This window comes from Micropterus dolomieu, linkage group LG07 (genome assembly GCF_021292245.1).
Source record: "Micropterus dolomieu isolate WLL.071019.BEF.003 ecotype Adirondacks linkage group LG07, ASM2129224v1, whole genome shotgun sequence".
Classification (NCBI taxonomy): domain Eukaryota; kingdom Metazoa; phylum Chordata; class Actinopteri; order Centrarchiformes; family Centrarchidae; genus Micropterus; species Micropterus dolomieu.
In genome coordinates, this window is record NC_060156.1 from 9,968,965 (window position 1) to 9,988,353 (window position 19,389).

A 19,389-nucleotide genomic window follows, 5' to 3' on the forward strand; every position below is an offset into this window, starting at 1 on the left:
TGGTGTGAAGAATGAGCAGCTCATTTGAAAGCTAGAGCAATGCTAGTTGTGACCTTGGGGTCACAGAGGCAGGTTGGCTGCCTGTATCAGAAGTCACATTCTCTTGACAGCTAGGAGAGATGACAAGCTGAGCTGACACACATCTCTGGCTACATGGTGTTTGGCCAATGGTTTGTCCCCACCTCCTGCTTTCAAACTGCCATCAATAACCAAATGAGAAAATAACAAACAAAAATCTGTTGAAAATCAAATTATTTACTGTGTCTAGGTTATTATTGCACTTAGCATTTTCAGATGATATAGGTTTGTTAGTTTGTTTTGTCTTCTTCTTGTTTGATTGTAACATCTGCTTGGATTTTTCTTTCTGCTCCTATCCATTTTCTCTCTATCTGTTTCCCCTCTCTTAAGATGTGCTTGGGGTAAAACGATCACTTCATTGTCTACCAATGGATCGCAACTTGTTGGAAAGACAAACCAAGTCGATGTGATTTGTGGGCTGAGCTGTAGTTAACTTCTGTGGTCAGTTGCTATTTTCCCACACCGGAAGGTTCTAAGGATGTTAATAAAATCGTATCATTTTGATGCAGATGTTAAGAGTGGTTAACTTTGAAACACATTTAGATCATACATAGGGATGTAAAGCATGAGCAGTAACAGAGCAGGTAAGAAAACCCAATACAGGCACGAATCAGCCACTACCACTACATATATCCTGGCATGTAATGTTGAGCATGCATTTCCCCATATGTTTCATATAAAGAATGTTACCATTAGTGAGGTGGTAACAGAAATAATTTATTTCAGTGTATATTCTATAGATGCTTTTTACTACCAACCACAACATATGCTCAATCCCAAGTAAATATATGTTTTTAAGGGGAAAGGGGGATACTGTTTCATAAAGCTTTAACAGTCATAATTTCTCATTTCATGAGGTAGTGTCACATTGGAGATACAAGGTTTCTTTCAGATGGCATTGTCAAACGTCTGGGCTGGAAATATGACAGTATACATGCAGCTCAGAATGTGGTGGTGACATAGGGGAGCTGGAGGATTAACGATGCGCACCACATGTTCTGGATCTTTTCTTCATGGTGCGTGAAGCTGCGACTGTGGGACTCAAGGCTAGGGACTCCCAGAGGGAGAAGCAGCAGAGAGACAGAGGAGATTGAAAGACTCATCTGATATTCATCTAATGCTGCAATGTCTGTCCTCGGTGTGGACAGTCTCAGGGGGGAGGGGGGCAGTAGACTTGAGAAAATACACACACAAGCATTACATTTGCATATGCACACTATATGGCATACAAGTGGAAGAAAAGGGACAAAGAGCACATTTTTTGTTTATTTATTAATTTGCATGCATGTGCTGAGATGAGTGCTGTACAAGTGATATTACTCACCTGTGATTTCTCGAACAGTGCGGAATACATTGAGTTTTTCTGGGTCCAAAGCTTCAATGTTGTGATAGACATCCCTGTGAATGATAATGGGAGATCAGGATGACATAAACAACAACAGAAAGATCACCGCAACTACATTTTATAATGCATAGATAAGCAAAATGTGTCTTCATCACAACAATGGAAAATGAGCTGCTCCCACACAGACACAGAACATGACAATTTAGAATATCAGTTAAAAAAAGTTTAGCATGTGATCTTTGTGTAGTATGTGTTTCTATAACAATAATTTGTGAATGATTACTTACATCTATCCATCCATAATATATGCATGTCTGCTTTGTCTTCTGCAGTCACTCTCTACTCTCATACATGCCACACTATCCCCACAGCACTTCTTAGAAATACGTACTTTATGAGCATGTACATTTACCAGCACTCTTCTTACTCTCAAGGCACTGTCAGCTTACTCACTTCCCGCTTGCCATCCCTGACATTGGTAAGATTATTTATAATAATTCAAACAATTACCAGTATGCTGACACTTATTTCGGGCTTTTAGGTGACACTCTTATCTCAAGCAATTTACATTAAAAGTGAAATGTGTGAAAAAAGCTGTGTAATATTTGCAATGTATTTGGACCCAAAGTTATTGATGCTCAAAGCATTTGCTGAGGTGCAGACGGAGCTGAGATAAAAAAGCATTATAATAAATAATATATATTTACATTATTAATATTCCATATAAAAATATAGAATTTTATAACTTTTTCTGATTGATCAAACAATTTTATTATTATTATTAATTTTATTATTTTAATTTTATTTCAAAATTGTCAATCCAGGACCTTTACACTTTATTTCATCGTCTCTTAAACTGAGAAGCAAAATGTTCTCATCTCTCACCCTTTGATGCCAGTGATGAGGAACACCAGGTTACCATTGATTTTGGTGCAGTTGACAAACTTGTCAATGTTGCTGGAGTCCACTGTCTGCGCTGTCTGTAGGCTGGCGGTACCAATGCCATCACACGCTGGAACACACAGGGAGTTCGCAAAACCCATTAGTTTGATTAAATGTCTTTAAAAAAACAATTTTATTTAATAAACAATACTGATGGTGTTTTAAAACAGATGTGACTATATATGGTGGTGCAGCTGCTCGACCTCATTTCAGTGGCATTTTTAGCATTTCTCCAAAAAATTTTAAGTCACATTTTAGGTCAGTTTGAAGATGAGCACATCCCTCCTGTGTTAGGCAAAAAGCAATCCAGCACATTTCAAACCAAACTTGAACTGGTGGTCTGATGTGAAAAACAGTTCACAGGCCAGTGACAGTCCTTTTTGTTTATTGTGGCTATACACATGTCTCAGAATAAATGTGGTAAAGATTTATTGATGTTCAACTGCTATGTGATACACTGTAAATACTTATTTGCTGTAACAACTTCATAAAAGGCTAAATAAATATTTGCGGTTCACCTTTTGGGCAGATGTCAGTACAAGGAATGCACATCTTAATGCGGTTCTCTTCCACCTCCATTTTGTTGCTGGGACACGCTCTCACACAGGAGCTATGGTCCACCACAAAGTTATCTGAAAAACAATTCATTGTAAATGTCAAGTACAGATGGCTTCTGTTTGTCACACAGGAACATACTTTACAATAAGTGACACTTGGTGTAGGCAAACACAGAAAAAAAGTGTTGAAAGTCACTTTCATTCACTTTGTCTGACTGATGCTATCCTGACTACGCCTGAATAAAACCTTCATGTTTGGAGTTTTTAGGCTGCCAAATTAAATATTAAATTAAATCGATGCTTAATTATATGTCCAGTGTTAAATATTCATTAATCAGTGAAAAATAATTCTGGTTTCCTTCCACCATCCAAAGACATGCGTGCCAGAATTAATAATTTCACAGAGTTATTGTTTGTTTTCTACCTCAGGAACTATAGGGGGATGATAAGCAAGCCGATTATTGAGATGAGTGGGTTCCTAGCCACTATGGACCACCAAAACCCTTAACAATCACCTTCATCCCTCCCCTCTCGACCCTTCCATCCCTCCGTTCTCGACCCCTTCTATCCCTCTCCTCTCGACCCTTCCATCATAAATACTTTGTTAGAGAAATGCAGTATGCCACATAAAAACTACCACAAAAAAAACAAGCAAATAAAGTCCCTCTACATTTTGTGTTACCTTTTAACCAAGCCTAAAATTCACACAACCATGACTCACACTTTAGCAGTAAGGGACTTCCATCCCACTACACATTTAAATGGTTACACAATACTGCATCTTATAACATCCCCAAGCACATGTCACACTTCCATCCCTGCTAGTTGGCATTTTCATTGATGTTGGCATCTACAATTAGCAGTTAGAGGAGATATGACGGTGATGCAGAGCAAACCCTCTGCTTCTTTATCACCTGTATTGGCTTTACAAATGCCAGTTACCCCAACCTCAGGGGAGAGGCGACGTTTCAAGGTAGAAAACTCATTAAGATGAAAGAGTGTTGGGTGAGACCTTGACCAGTACAACTGTGAGATGTGTGTTAGAGAAGAAATGAAGATTTACTTTATTTAGGTATTTGTTTGCTGCTCAAGGTTTTACTTTCAATAGACCTCCTTTCATGTCAAAGTATCATAGCAATAGAGTGACAACCCAGTCGGTTCCAATTTACTAAATTACTTAGTGTCTGATTCTTTGGCATTGGATATCTTCATGGTGGAAATGGTGCAAAATACTGATTCTTATGAGTACTGACTCTAGCTGGGCTTGCGTTTCTGCAGAGATCCATAGCCAATTGCAAGAAACAAGGTATTCAGCAAAAGGACCAAACACATGTTTCCTCCATAATCCCTTCTCTGCATGTCATAGCCCATATTGACAAGTCTGTTAGGCCGTTCCACACCAATGCCAAATGTGGAGCAGGGCTAAAATTCAAACGGCCTCTTAAGTGACGGGGGCCATGCCTTGTGCCATAGTTCAGTGAGGCCTGAGCGGGGAGGTGAAATGCACAAACTCCAGTCATTCTTGACACCAAAATGGCACTGCAAGTCTTGTTGTTGCTGATACTGGCGACACTGATTTTACCACCAACCTGTGTTTGCCCAGATTACATGTTATGCAAAAGACACGTGGCCCCAAAGCCCCACCGCCTTGTGTTTATCATGAACACAGAGCCGTGGGTGTTGTGCAACTTTCTATTCTCTTCCCTTATAACCACTTGGATGTGTAGATTACACAAAAAAAACCACACCACCAGATCTCAACCCAAATCACCTATGGGAGGTTTTAGATGAATGTGTTAGAAAGCCTCCCAACCCTTATTGGAAGAAATGTGTGTCTATCCCTCCAGTAGAAATCCACAGAATTGAAGAATCTATTCAAAGGCCCATTGAAGCTAGGACCATGGTTTTGGAAATGGTGAGGTAAGGGTTTAGTGGCTAATGTGTAGAAATAGAAGCAAACACTCAAAACTAAAGAAGGCTTTGCCCTATCTATCCCTCCATCCATCCATCGTCAACCGCTTATCCTGCGTACAGGGTCACGGGGTTTGCCCTATCTATTCATGCCCAATTCATAACAGAAAATAATCCATTTTCTTTACTTTCCTCCCCTCTCCTGTCTGTCTGAAGACCATGGCATTTAAAACACAAATCATGAATGCTCACACATGGTACATCAATTTTACACTTGTACTTCAAACAGAATGTATTCCCTTGCTCCTTCCCCCGACCTTAACCATCACAACTCTATCCCCAACCTTAATACCCAATACCAAGTATTAAGCCTTAAACAGCCTTTTGTGGAAGAGTAGGCCAGGAACAATGTCCCCTTTGCAAAACATCGTCATTACCAAGGTCTACAACTCTAATTGGTCCTTACAAAGATAGACATACAAGAGAACACAAACATGCATGCAAGTTATGTTTAGAAAACACAAGACAAGCTGTTTTTCACTTAAGATAAATGGTTAGGGGATTTATGTAATCCATGTAAGGTCATTGCAAGTATTGTCGTAAAGCATCAGTGTGTGTGTGTGTGGGTGTGTTCCAGGTGGTCAGACTTACGTGGACACTTCTTGACACAGAAGGCTCCATAGGTGTACTTCGCCCTGGGATTGTGTTCCAGCTGGAAGGTGGTGGGGTTATAGACAAAAGGCTGGGGGCACTGGGTCACGCATGCCCCACTGTCATTGAAGTTGGTGCAGGCCTGCAAAATCACATACAGACACAATCACATACACATAAAGCACACACAGTGGTGTATTTAGGTCATTTCACCCAAATGAAAAAAAGACATTTTCTCACTTATCCCAGTTGGTATTGTACCATGTATAATTTTACTAATTTGGGAATGTGCAGAACAGAATCTTTTTTGATAAAGATGTAGAATAACTGATATATTTGTGTTTTTTTCTTACCTGTCACTGCTGACAGTTTCAGCAGTGACATTTTTTGTAAATTATGTCCAATGAGCCACGAAGTTAACATTTTTCAAAATGAACAAAAAAAATGTTATCTTCTGCTTTTCTTCTTTTTTTCACCTTCTGCTGTCCGTAAAACACGCCAAACAGTGTTTACAAAACAGAGGTAAGCACTGAACCATAGATTTTGTGTTTACCCGTTTACACGCCCTAATAAATGTCATAAGAATCAATCGAGACTTTTGCGCTCTCAATTGGAGTGTAGTTGAAAATTACTTCCTGTTTTATTCACTGTTGATTCTTATAGAATATCAGTCAGCGAAAAAAATACACAGACAGGCAGGATTGTTAAAACTAGTAATAACATTTACTGAACAATGTATAGATGTAAGATAAACCTGCTAAATTGAGTTTGTTTTTAATAAAAACAATACATCTATGTTAATGTTCTGGACATGAACAATTAAAACATGACAGATTTGATGACATACAACTGAGAATTCGCTGTCTCATTTGGAGAGTAGTTCAAAATGACTTCCTGATTTATCCATTATTGAGTATAATAAAAGATGAAGTGTGAAGAATCAAGATGAACAAAAAATAATGAGCGAGAACCCTTGCCTGCCCAAAGTCAGGCAGAGGATCCCCATCAGTGATGGGCTCTGAATTACATGTGCAGAAGCAAGTTCAACTGATAAAGCACATGGCGAAGAGCCAAGATGAAGCGGGGCCTGGTGAAGTCTGTATTTAACAGTGACCCTTATGTCAGGAAGAAATGGGAATTAAATGTCATTTAATGATATTTATCATACAAGCGGCATTTTTAAGCAAAAGATTGAGTCTGGAAGGAAGAAATCCCTTTGCAGAAGTACCATGAATCAAAGGAAGTTAAAAGTCACATGGAAAATGTGTCAGGCTTGTGAAAAACAGGAAATGTAAAGTACAGTAAGATCGGGAAAGGCTTCTGGGTTTCATACAATATGACCATTTTCATAGAATGCTGTGAAGTAAATGTGTGTGTGTGTGTGTGTGTGTGTGTGTGTGTGTGTGTGTGTGTGTGTCCACTTACAAAGCAATCTGTGTCCTTTGGTCCATAGCAACCACCTGCACACTCACGATGGCAGCAGTCACTAACATAGGGACCAAAGCAACGGCCATCACACTGCTCGGCACACACTGTCTTAGTTACTGTTTGGGAAAGAGAGAGAGAAAGAGAAATACATATTTCTTATAACAAATAAGCTATGACACACCTGAAGATCAAAATGTTGCAATATGCAAATTCACACGCAGCTGCAATTGTTTGCGAAGGCGATAAGGCCTACAGAGCTCCATCCATGGACTCACTAAGACCAACACCATCGTAAAATGAGCAAGACAGTGGCTCTTCTTCCGCCACAAGCTCTGACGGCTCAACATGGACTCCAGCACACTCTGCAACTTCCACAGATGCACCACTGAGAGTATCCTGACTGGCTACATCACCGCCTGGCATGGCAGTTGCAATGCCCTAAACAGCAAAGCTCTACAGAGGGTGATGAGAACTGTACAGCACATCGTCAGGGTGAAGCTGCCATCCATGGAGGACCTGTACACCCAGCGGTGCAGGGAGAAGGCCAACAGGATCATTAAAGACCCCAACCGCTGCAGCCAGAAATTTTCCGGCAGACAGCACCACTGCATCTGTTCCCGCACCACCAGGCTCATGGACAGCTTCATCCCTCAGGCCATTAAACTGTTCAACTTGTATACTACTATACTACTTATGCTAACCTGCTTTCATCTCTGTGTAGCATGTGTGTATGTACTGTATGTGTATGTGTATATATTCAGTGTGTAACAGTGGTATATTTATATTATATTTTATTCTATTTTATAGATTATATTTATCCCTGAATTTACACTTTTGGGCTATTTATTTCTTGACTTCGATTCTCTTCTTCTCATTTCTCAATTACTGTAAATTTTTGTATGAGCTTTGTTGGAGGGAGCCTGACAACAACAATTTCACTGCCAACAGACAATGACAATTAAATAACTTCTTCCTCTTTAGTATGTGTAGTTCAGTTTGTCACATTCTGATCTGGCAATAAATAAAATGAGTGTTAGAGGAAGCTAAGTATGTGAATTGAATTGGAATGAAATTGTGTGTGTGTGTTTTTGCATCTGCATCTGCATCTGTGTGTAGCGAGCCAAAGCATCTACTAAAGCCACCTACTAGCTGTCTTCAATCATGTTTATCTCTCCCTGCGTGCTCCTCTGATTGTCTCTAGCTGAATTTGACAGAGACATAGCAAATCCTATGTGACTACATGGTGAACGTCTGTCCACCCTTTCCTCACATGCCTGTCATAGTCATGTGGGCCGCCGTATGCCTGTGTGCCTCGCTTCCTGACAGTCATATGCAAATGTGCACAGGACTCTGCCATTTCTCAGAGAAAGACAGCTGGTAAAACACACAGCTAAAGCATTAGCAGTTGGATTTATTTGATAGAGCAGGAAAACCTTCCTACATTACAAGCTATTTGGGAGGGATAAAGCAGAGATATTAACACAAGAAAAAAAACATTCAATAAAAGCTTTTGCCGTTTTTTATTTCAAAGATTTTTTACATCATTCACCCCCAAGGATCAGTCATTTGTTGCACAACTTGTTAGTTTATACTTCCATCACACACCCCAAAATCCCATCCTTCCTGAAAAATCAGGATCTGGCCAATTTGCCTTCTCCTGAGAAAACCAACATGCACTGATTTACTTGCTCCCTTCACTCAGCTTTATTTTTATAAACAGATTGGCGGATGAAGGTAAAAGTACTAATTTTAGGGAAAAGTAACAATGTTAGTGAACAGCAGAGATGGGGACTAGAATTTGAGACTCAGACAGTGACTTCAGACTCGACTTGAGACTCGTCCTCAAAAGACTTCAGACTCGACTCGGACTCAATGTGCGGGACTCGTGAACAATTTTTAGGAAGCGTCTGATGAGCTTGCCGTTATTCCCCTCCCTCCGTTACCTCCGTAACACGTAGTATCTGCTGCGCACGGCCACATGTGAGACAACAAACACCGGCAGCTGCTGTGCCATTCATCATAAACTTTGACTTTAAAACTTCATACAAGACCCAAACAAAGAAGCGCTGAACGCATAATAGGTTAGTAACCTGAGGTTTAGCTCAGCATTGGCCATCTAACGTTAGCTTGTTTCCTGCTTCAGCTACGACCTACCGGAGGTTAGGTCCGACTGTGTTATGAAAAGATGAATGAGCGTTTGTTTGCTTGCCAAACTTGTGGTGGTCGATTGACGTAATAATTTCTGTCCCGCTCGCTGCCATCACGTTAATTATTAACTGCTGCAAACAGGTTACAGGTTTATTGTTGATCATGTAACGTTACAGTATTATTTAGTTAGGCTATAACGTTACTCTGATTTGAGAGTCTGGGGGTGTGGGAACAATTCCTGCCTATAATCAGCCACCTATTACTGGTTAACACTTATTGTTTATTCATCATTCTCTTTTTCAGAGCTGTTCATACTGTTCATATTGTGATATTGTCATATTGTATATACTGTATATACCAAATCCACCTACCTCAAGTACATAACACCTGCACATAATATATTTAATCCAGCATCTTACATAGTTGTGCTCTGTGAGTGAAAAACAGGCTACAGGTTTACTGTTGATCATGCAATGTTACATTTTTATTTAGTCACTGGATTTGGTGTTGACTTACAGTAGTTTAGAAGCTGTCACTGATTGCATTGCACATTACATGGTTGTGCTCTGTAAATGAAAAACAGGTTACAGTTACAGAATCCCTTATAACGAAGCAGTTTTATAAGCAGCCTGGATTGAACGCAGCAGTTGATACAACATTCATTATAACCACGAGAGACTTGAGACTTGACTTGGACTCTAGCTCAGAGACTTGAAACTTGACTTGGACTCTAGCTCAGCATTACAAACCCAATGCTGGTGTGTGAATGTGTATGCATTTGTATTTTGATGTGTGCCGTGCTTCCCTTTGGGCATTGCGGTGACGAGATGCTATCACAGTGATGGATATAAACCACAGACAACCCGCCAAACACACGCAAACACACACACACGCACACTTCACCCTAACGTACCATCAGTGGCATTCCATTAACAGTGCCTGGGCTAAAATGAAAGGGTCTACTTTACTCAAACGACATTTTGTCAAACAAATGACTTTGCCAAGAGAGAGAAGCAATGCTGTTGATCAATTTGGCTTTAAACTTGCACTTTAAGGGAAAAAAAACAGGCTAGTGACGACAAAAAATACAAAAGGAATCCATCTCATAAAATATGCCTGGAAGCTCCCATTTGAACAGGCTGTGGACAGCAGCATCAGTCACAGGAACCACTGCCTCTCAGTTTCCATTTACATGAGCTAAAATGTGCTTTTTCACACCTGGTTTCCAACAGAACTTCATAAATAAAGATGGCGGGGGGTTTTTGCAGTGGAAAAACTTTCTGTACCTAGTGAAATGTATCTTACAATTGATGCAAATTCAGAGAGATGTAGAGGGCATAACGTTTCAGCTTGATTTCTTATCAGTTAAAATAGTTTCCAAATGTGAAAGACCGTATCAAATACCGCATTAAAAATTTCTTGAACCATTCTAGCAGCATACTTCTTATATGACGTATGTTCCAAACAATGTGTATAGCCAAAATATTGCTGGGAATTGTTATTTTTTTAATAATCTTTGACTATATAGATTTGGAACAAAATAAATACACTGATGGACAGTGGCGATGTGGATTGTGCTGCAGGAGGGGTTTGAGGTTAGATGTTTTGATACAGTTTTTTGTCATCACCAAGATCATTGGAATCCATGGCAACGTAAAGATTTCAAGCTGATCTGCCATTGTTATTTGTTGATGTCTAAAACACAGATTTTAAAAGCTATCAAAGCTTTAATGAGTTTGTTCATCATGATGCTTCTTTCCAAAACTAGTCAAATAAAAGACACAAGTGCTTAGCTGTGAAATAAAATGTCAGTACAGCAGATTTCTCATCTTCCATCTGGTCCCAGTGGCATGTTTGTGACCACATATCCCTCTTTGCGCTGTCCAGCTAATATAATATAATATAATATAATATAATATAATAGATGTTTTAGTTTTCAGCTACATTCTTTAAAAAAAAACAAAGCTACTATATTGTCTGTGATGCAATTGACTTAAATATAAATGAACGCAATGAATGTTTGCATTACTGGCCAAAATGTATCTGTTTGAGTGATTTCTAAAGATTTTTCTAAGTTGCTATAATCAATATTTTTATAGCAATATATCAAATGACAATGTGAAAACAATGTCACAATGTGAAAGATGTCACTCTTAATTATGAACATATAGTCTGGAATTATCCCCTCAATCTACATCTCCTCTAGCCTTTATTGAGGTTTATGGTGGGTTTCAGCTCATTGTTTACTTTATTTGTCCAGTGTTTCGGATGTACTAATGACTTGTGTCAACTGATGACAGCCAAATGTGTAGTTATGTTATTGTAGTTATGACAGCTGCTAATGCGTAGCTGTCGTATGTATCTTTTTTCATTAAACTGTCAAAACATACCTGTTTTGTTATCTGATTTGTTTCTGGAAATCTTACAGGATTCCAAACCACACCATTGTGAACAATAATTGCAAGTCAAGATACTAATTCAGTGCCTCAACATTAGGTTTTAGGCTTTATAGGCACAGCAGCCAAACAGAATATTAAAACCCACTGTACACTACTCCCGCAGCTCAAAACAGGACAGACAGACACATTTAGCAACTAGCTAACAAGCTGGCAAAGCAGAGCATTTAGCAGTGAAAGAGCCAGATATTCCTTTCAGGAATGGGTAAAAAACCAAAATGGAGCTAAAAGAGAGCAAATACTGGACTTATACGCCACTCTAAATGAATGATAATGTTACTCTGTAACTGCTAGATGTGTAAATAAGCAACTTCTATTAAGTTTACCATTTCATTCTTGAAAGGTGATGATATGTCAATGTTGTGTTTACAATTTATTTCTACTGACCCCAAGTGGGCAAAAAAAACCCCATCAGTTATTACAGGTTTGAGAGTGTCGATGTTGATACATGTATACATTGATGTTTTGCCTGATTAAATGTAATTTAGGCAGAGTGCTCCAGTGGTTGGAAGTAGTGCTTCATCTGATTATTCTTAGGCTAGATGAAAGGACTACTTTGTATATGCTGACATATATGCTGGTATACATTAGGAATGATACTGAACATTCTCCTAGCCAACACATGGCTTCCCAGCAGCAGTGTTGGAGAAGGATTATCAACAGAGAGGAGCATTGGCTTAGTCCATAAGCTAATTTGACTGTGTGCCATGCAAACAAGCATCAGTGCATCCTTTTAGACACTCTGGACTCTGGAGAAGAAAGTCACATTAACTTTTGTGGACAGTTATTTTTTCAGTGTTGAATTGTAGTTTTGAAAAATAGGAGGAATTCTGCTCATCTACTTATTTGGGTACACTCCCCTTGTATTTTTGTGATTTTCAGTGCCAGAAGTTGTATTGAGTTGTAATTTACTTTTTGAGTGTATTCGTTTTCCCCCCTGAGGTGCTGACACCACAAGCTGCTGTTTATTGTTGATTTTGAGACAGTTGAATAATTATTCATGAAAATGTCACAAAAAGCATCTTTGAAGTCATTTTTCATTTGACATTTTTACAGTTACTTATTCCATGTATTTCAGCACAATAAAATTAAAGGTTGCGAGGAAAAGCGAGCAGAAGAAGGATGAATAATGGCATACACGTGTGGATGAAGATGGGGCGAGATAACAATGGCTAAACGGAGGCAGACAGACAGGGCCAGGGCTTATCGGGGGCTGGTATGTGACGTGTTGTTAACAGGTCCTGGTCAAACAGTTCATTCCTCATTATCTTAATGAGATCGTGACTGCAGAACAAATAAGATGAGACATGCCAGGGTTGGGAGGCATAGATCGAGTGGTCTGCGCACAGAGTGATGGAAAGAGAGGAGGAAAATTGATGGTGACGGTAGTAATATCAAACTGGAAGTGGGAGGAGAGATATTTAATGGAGAGAGGAAAAAATGTGAGTGCTTTTTTGTCTGCATAAATATGTTAGATTTGTAAAGTTTCAGTATGTGGTATGTGTTGAGTAGATGTTCTGATCCACTACGTAAAAGCCACATGTATTCATATTAAAGATCAAGCTTCCCTGTGTGTGTGTGTGTGTTTGAAGGGACGGTGAAATGGTGTTAGACATGGATGGACGATAAAACTAGCAAATGTAGTAGTAATAGTAAAGCACATTTACTGAAGTGCAGTCATATTTATAGTACTTAACAGGATATGGAATATTCCACGTTAGCAACACCCTACCTACTTGAAAGGGATTATACATACAGCCGAGGACAGCATGGTCTGATACCTATTTCTTTAGGTATCGTAAAAATACACAAAAGATTCAATTAAGTTTGGTCCTTAGCTAGGCCATATATGCTTTATGTTTCGGCTTTCAGCTCCTGGACTGTGGAGACTGTCATCACAATAAAAACAGCAGCATCAGTCATTTGTTCAAAAGCCTAAAATGATACTGCCAAATGAACCTCTTGTGCCTCTTGTGTGTATCAAGTCTGACCTTTGTCCCTCAAAAGCAAGGGCACAAATAATGTGATGTTGCTAGTGCTGCATGACCTCTAAGGGAATTGCCTGGGTAGACAGATAGGTCAACAAATCGTGTGCCTTTTTACACAGGAGATCCCACCTCCTACTGAGATTCAGCATTGTTATTTTTTCAACCCTGACTGCAATCTTTTACTAACCTTCATCAAGTCATTCTTCTTAGATGAATGAATGACTCCTGTAACCAAGCAGATTTTTTGCCTAATTTTAACCAATCCTTTAACATATCGAGCAGCATCAGATCAGAAATGTTTTGTAATGGTCAGGTGTTCTGGAAGGCACGAATATTGGGTCGACTTGGAAGGTAATGACAAGCAACCTCTTCTACGGTTTAGTTTAGAGGACCTGTTGGGACCTTAAGGTGCAAAAGTGGAATTGTATTTTTTTATTCCTTTTATTCTTTTGCTTTGGCTACGCATGTGTGTGTGTCTGCTTGTAGACATGTATGCGATGTACATTACACTTTGCTCAAACAGGTGAGAGGGAGGGAGGTAGAGAGACAGAGAAAAAGAGAGAGAGAGAGAGAGAGAGCGCTCGCAACATGGGTAGAGTCTGGAGTCTGGGAGAGAAACAGTAATAGAGAATTTGAGAGGAATGATGACTGAAGGAGAGGGAATAACGTGGAGCTCTTCCCTGCTGATGGACTCAGTAGTGTATCATTCTCACACTCTCCTTCAGCTGCCATTAGCTAGTATGAATGGTGGGAGGTCCCAGCAAGGGGGTTTGTGGTATATGGGATGGGGCTATGTTGGGGGGTCTTGGGATGCTGTTGGTGTTGATATGTGCCTGTGTGTGTGTGTGTGCGTGTGTGTGTGTGTGTGTATGTTTGTGTGTGTACTGGGGGTGGTGGTATTTCCACAGCTATTATGGGCTCAGGAATACCAGTACAGAGCTGACCCATTTACAAGGCAGAAAACTGTCAGAAACCTTACAAAGTGCCACTTCGCTCACTATGAATTTATCTAACTAGATTAGGAAAGCAACTTAAACTAGAACTAGATCTACTAAATTACTTTATTAGATACAAATTCATTATTCATGAAGCAATGAACAGAGCCAAACATGTGTTATTAAGCATTCCTTCTTTGGAAATTTTCTCCATTGTTATATTTTAAATGTCATTCTGCAATTAGAAGTTGTCCACATAATGTTATGAACTGTGTTTGTTCGAAGCTCCTTTAGCTTGGGAAACATAAGACCTTCACAGGAAAGTATAAGAGATATTGCTGTGTAAAAAATTGTTATCTGAACTTACTATGCTTCACTTTGCAAGAAAAATTATGCAGGGTCAGCAAATTCTTTCTTTATTCCATGCTTTGAAACTGGAGGCCTGTGGAATAAATTTCATGCTGGATTGTAAAATCATGCACATAAGAATCTTAACCAAAATCAGGAAATCGAAAAAAATATACAAATGACCTCACCCTTTCCATAAATATCACGCTTAATAGATAGTAGTAATATTAATGTATAGTTTTTTTTCATTTCTGATTTGTCAGTACAGATCAGAGTAGAGTAAGACTAAATACAATAGGCTTGTTAGTAGAGTAAAATTTCAACAGATGCTTTTATGTGAACGTATTGTTTCCCATTTATCATAAAGGCATATGAATTACTTAAAAATCCTGGTTCAAATACTGGTTCAAACCAAATCATTTGGTTTGGATATGAAACGTGGGTAATTTTTTCAGTCAAGTCAACTAAATAAGGTGTGGCAACTTGGACAACGTTTGTGGCTACATTCATTCTGCAAGTTTGACACATGAAAATGTCACACCCACATTAGTTAAACACAGTTTAGTTCATACTCTTGTATGAAAGCAAGCCAAGTTTCTGACCATCAAACAATTTAGCATAAAATCATGTGTTGTAATGTTGATACCAAAGCAAGGCAGAAATTCCTCAAGGGTGGAATTTTTAAACAGAAATAACTTCCTCAAGAACAAAATCCATATTAATGTCAGCAATGTGGTATATTTATACACACATACACACACACACACACACACACAAACATATGCATATAAACATACAAAATCTTTGGAGGACTTTCACGTTGATCCTAAAGCCACTAAAAGGGCATGTGGTGTGTCTTCAGCTGATAATAGTAATGTACTTACAGCTTTGGCACTGGTCCTCTTTGGGTCCCCAGCAACGACCATTACAGGAACGATGGCACTTTTGACCTGTGCACAAGTTCAAGGAAAGAGATGATTGGTATTTCAAATGGTTACTTAATCACAAAATATGATCAGCATCAGCCTTGAAATTATCATGTTAGTTGAACCTTTAAATGTGATAGAGGTGGTTAGCTGAGTCTGTGTGCAGTTAAGCACTCCACTGAAGCCCAAATTGATCCAAAGAGTTAGCGAGGATGTGGCAGTATCGTTGTAATACCTTTAAATACAGCTATGTGTCTGTGTTTGTGTGCCGTTTTTCTCTAGATAAAATCAACTTGATGCATTGTTCTTAAGAGACAAGGCTTTGTTATAATAGGTGTATTTTGAGCATGTTGTGTGCTTGATATTTCTTATAATTAGAATCTAACATAAACACAATCTGCAAGAATGTATGTACTTGAACACCTGAAAAGACTAGCGTGTTGTTAATTATATCTGCAACTAAAATGTAATTGTGTTTTACAGGTATTATTATTTTTATTTTTATTTTTATTGTTTAGTATTCTTATTTTGTATGAAATGTATCTCAGTCTTTTAGTGACAACATAGCTTCTCACCTGTCTGGGACATGCTGCTCCAGTCATAGAAACTAAAATAACCTTGGCACAGCAGGTTGTTTTGTGAAAATAATACAGTTCTTCACTCAGTCACTCTACTTTAAATCAGCCCAATGTGAAACCAGCACACATCAGGTTGAGATAAAAGCAGTAAAGCAGCAGAAAGCAGCATCATACCCTCAGAGCTTCAGCCAGTGCCTTTCTGGGTTTTTTGGAGGACTTAATTGACTGTCTAGTAATTGACTGCGGGGGAAGTGAGCCTGGATAAGTGCAGAAGTGCTGTCCTCTGTCCATCAGCCTCTCCAGATGAGAGCTATTAGCATTGAGACTGACTCTATTCCCCAACACAAGCCTCTCCATCCCCTGCCCTCCTCTTCTTCCTCATCTGTACCCCCTCTCCACCACACATTTAATCTCTTTCATCCTCAATCCACCCATCGCTGATTCATCACTCCTCTGTGGTTCTCTTTCACTTAATGCCTATCCCTGTCTCTCTTTGTCTTTCCCCAGTCTGCTCCCCTCAAACTAGCACTTTGACAATGCTTGAGAAAGAGAGGTCGACAGCCTTGACTGTATGAAAAGCAGCATACAAACAGGATAATAATACAAATGTCAGCCAGCCATAAGTGGTTGTCTGACAGTACCTTGTGTGCAGAACCTCTGCTGCACTTAATTATATCTGTTTTCCTCTGAGCCTAGTGCCCTGTGAAGTCAACCCAAAGAGTTTTCCTTTAGTGTCCAAGGTCTTCGCTATCTCAACTTATAAATTCTCAGTGACCCAGTATAAACCTGTCCCACCCCTTTTTCTGCGCTATAATCTTTTACAGCTTTCTTAAAACAGCCCTGGAAGGTTAAAATGTCGAGAATGCTGCCATGTGGGGCTAAAAGACAGATTAGGGGGGGGGGGCATGGACATTAAAATTACTGTCCTGTTTCTGAAAAGAGACCAATACACACAATGACAATGGCACAAATAAGTCAGAAGTAAACACAGCATAAAGCTTGTGGCTCCCCAAAGAATGAAATGGAGATTATGTTCTCAATTGTGGATTACAGATTTAGAGACCCTTGATCTTTTGGGTGAGAAGAGGACTTTCACAGGAGTAAGGGTCGATCCAGGACTAACATGGCTGCAGAAAGGAGGGTGATTGAGCAGGATATCAATGCTTTGAGCTGTTAATCTGCATTTGAAGCCTTCGGCGAGTGCGGTGAGAAGAAATCCAAGGACTAATGCAGAGACTATCTTAATATATTGTGCCATAGTGATGGTAATGGATTTTATTGTGTAATTTTTTTAATTTGGAAAGAAACGGGATGAGACAGCTTAAAGGAAAACAGAAAAGAAACAACAACAGATTTAAATGTCAAACAGCTTGAGCACTAAATTAATAACAAAAGCAGATTGTGTTAAGAGGTTAAGTCAGTGAATGAACAGAAAAGGGTCAGAAGAAGTGACTTAATGCATCTTCACTTCACTGAGCCCCACCTCCACCATCATCCCCCTACCTCCTGACAGATTAATTATGTATTTTTCATCCTGATAAATCCCTTCATAATTCTAAGCATTTATTAACATGTCTTCCAGCTGGCTCCAGTAGAGCATTAATGTAACATGAGTGAGGAGTCATTGTGGATTGTTATGGTGAGCAGAGTGACAGAATGAGGTCAAGGGGTGCTTTTGTAATGACAATGTTTTGCTGCTCACACTCAGTCACTTATTGTGAATAGAGCAGGTTAAGATGTAGGATCTCCTTCGGACCATTGTCCTTGTCACAACTTACCAGCCCTTGCTGCCTTATGAAAGATGTCTGAAACTGTTAATGGAATGGCTGTGAATACACCTTATTTTTAGTCTGGTCAGAGTTTTTCCAGGAATCTTCAGGTAGAGCTGGCATTCAATAAAGATTGTTTAAGCAAATGAGTCATCACATCTGTAGTCATGAGCTATCCTCATTTGCAGGGTACACTTACACAACAAACTTTTTTTAAAGTCAAGAAGTAAGCAAAATGGCATGTAGGAGAAATTAAGAGGTGCAACGTTGACAGTGTTTGAGCTCAAACTAGCAGTGACGAATGTAAAAGTGATTGGAAAATGTCAACCGCATCAGGTGCACAGCCAAATGTGCTATGAAAAACAATATGAAACATACATTACAATCTTTGTGATGTATGAAGTGCAGTAATATTAAAGGATATTTGGAAAAGTTTCAGGCTTTTGCAGTCAAAAAGCCCAATTTAGTACACCTAATGTGAAATCCTGAAGGTCAAGGTTAATCCCCAGACCAGCATGAAAAATCTGGGTGGGAAAAGTGAAAAAGCAGCAAGGCAATCAAATCAGATAAAAGTTAACATACGCGAAAGCCGAGTTGCATTATGGGTAATGTAGGTACCAGGTTTTAAAATGGAATAAAATGTTTATTTCTGCTGCAAATACTGTCCATCGTGAGTCCGGCAATGTTATAGAAGTGCAATGCTAAATTGGTGGAAAAGTCTTTTAAGCCACTGCTTCATTGTTGTTGTTCAATGTCTGACACACTAGACTTTACTGAGCAGCTTCCAGGTGTTAATGAGAGTAAATGTGTTGAGCAACAGCAGTTTTCTCAGTAACACTTTCCTGTAATTAAAGGTTAAAATCAAATCAATTCTTCTTTTACACGTGATGGTTACTTACATATGACACTGCTGTTGGTGGGCACGACCAGTGGATGGATTCGCGGGTTTTTGACAATGTCCTGCCAATGGATAGTGTCTGCATGACACAGGAACTTGTTCTGGTCTACATATACACCTCCACTCAGGATCTCTGTGTAGGAGAGAGAGAGAGAGAGAGAGAGAGAGAGAGAGAGAGAGAGAGCCCACAGTCAACATAGTTACACACAGGGCTTTCTAGGTACTTAACAGTTTCTGCCTAATTCAGCAATCCTGCTACCAGGATCCTGATGTGTTTTTTAATTGCCAGCTTTTCCCCCCTATCATTTTATAATTAAAGCTGAGGTAGGCAATTTATTTCAGAAGCATTTTTTGTTATATCTGTTAAAATTCTCTTAAAATCCCAACAGCAATCAATAAATCAAATGCTCTGACACAAAAATTAAATAAAT

General features: G+C 39.2%; 1 protein-coding gene across 2 annotated transcripts in view; it reads right to left on the bottom strand.

Moving 5' to 3' along the window:
* LOC123973492 (receptor tyrosine-protein kinase erbB-4-like) overlaps positions 1–19,389 on the bottom strand; it is a 366,438-nt gene that overhangs the window by 92,032 nt on the left and 255,017 nt on the right. For both annotated transcript variants that reach the window (XM_046053563.1, XM_046053564.1), the window contains 7 exons: positions 18,960–19,091; positions 15,672–15,737; positions 6,910–7,028; positions 5,485–5,626; positions 2,884–2,997; positions 2,309–2,435; positions 1,403–1,476 (listed from right to left, as the gene is read on the bottom strand). In XM_046053563.1, coding sequence (XP_045909519.1) covers positions 1,403–1,476; positions 2,309–2,435; positions 2,884–2,997; positions 5,485–5,626; positions 6,910–7,028; positions 15,672–15,737; positions 18,960–19,091 — 774 coding nt within the window. The remainder of the gene's footprint in view (positions 1–1,402; positions 1,477–2,308; positions 2,436–2,883; positions 2,998–5,484; positions 5,627–6,909; positions 7,029–15,671; positions 15,738–18,959; positions 19,092–19,389) is intronic.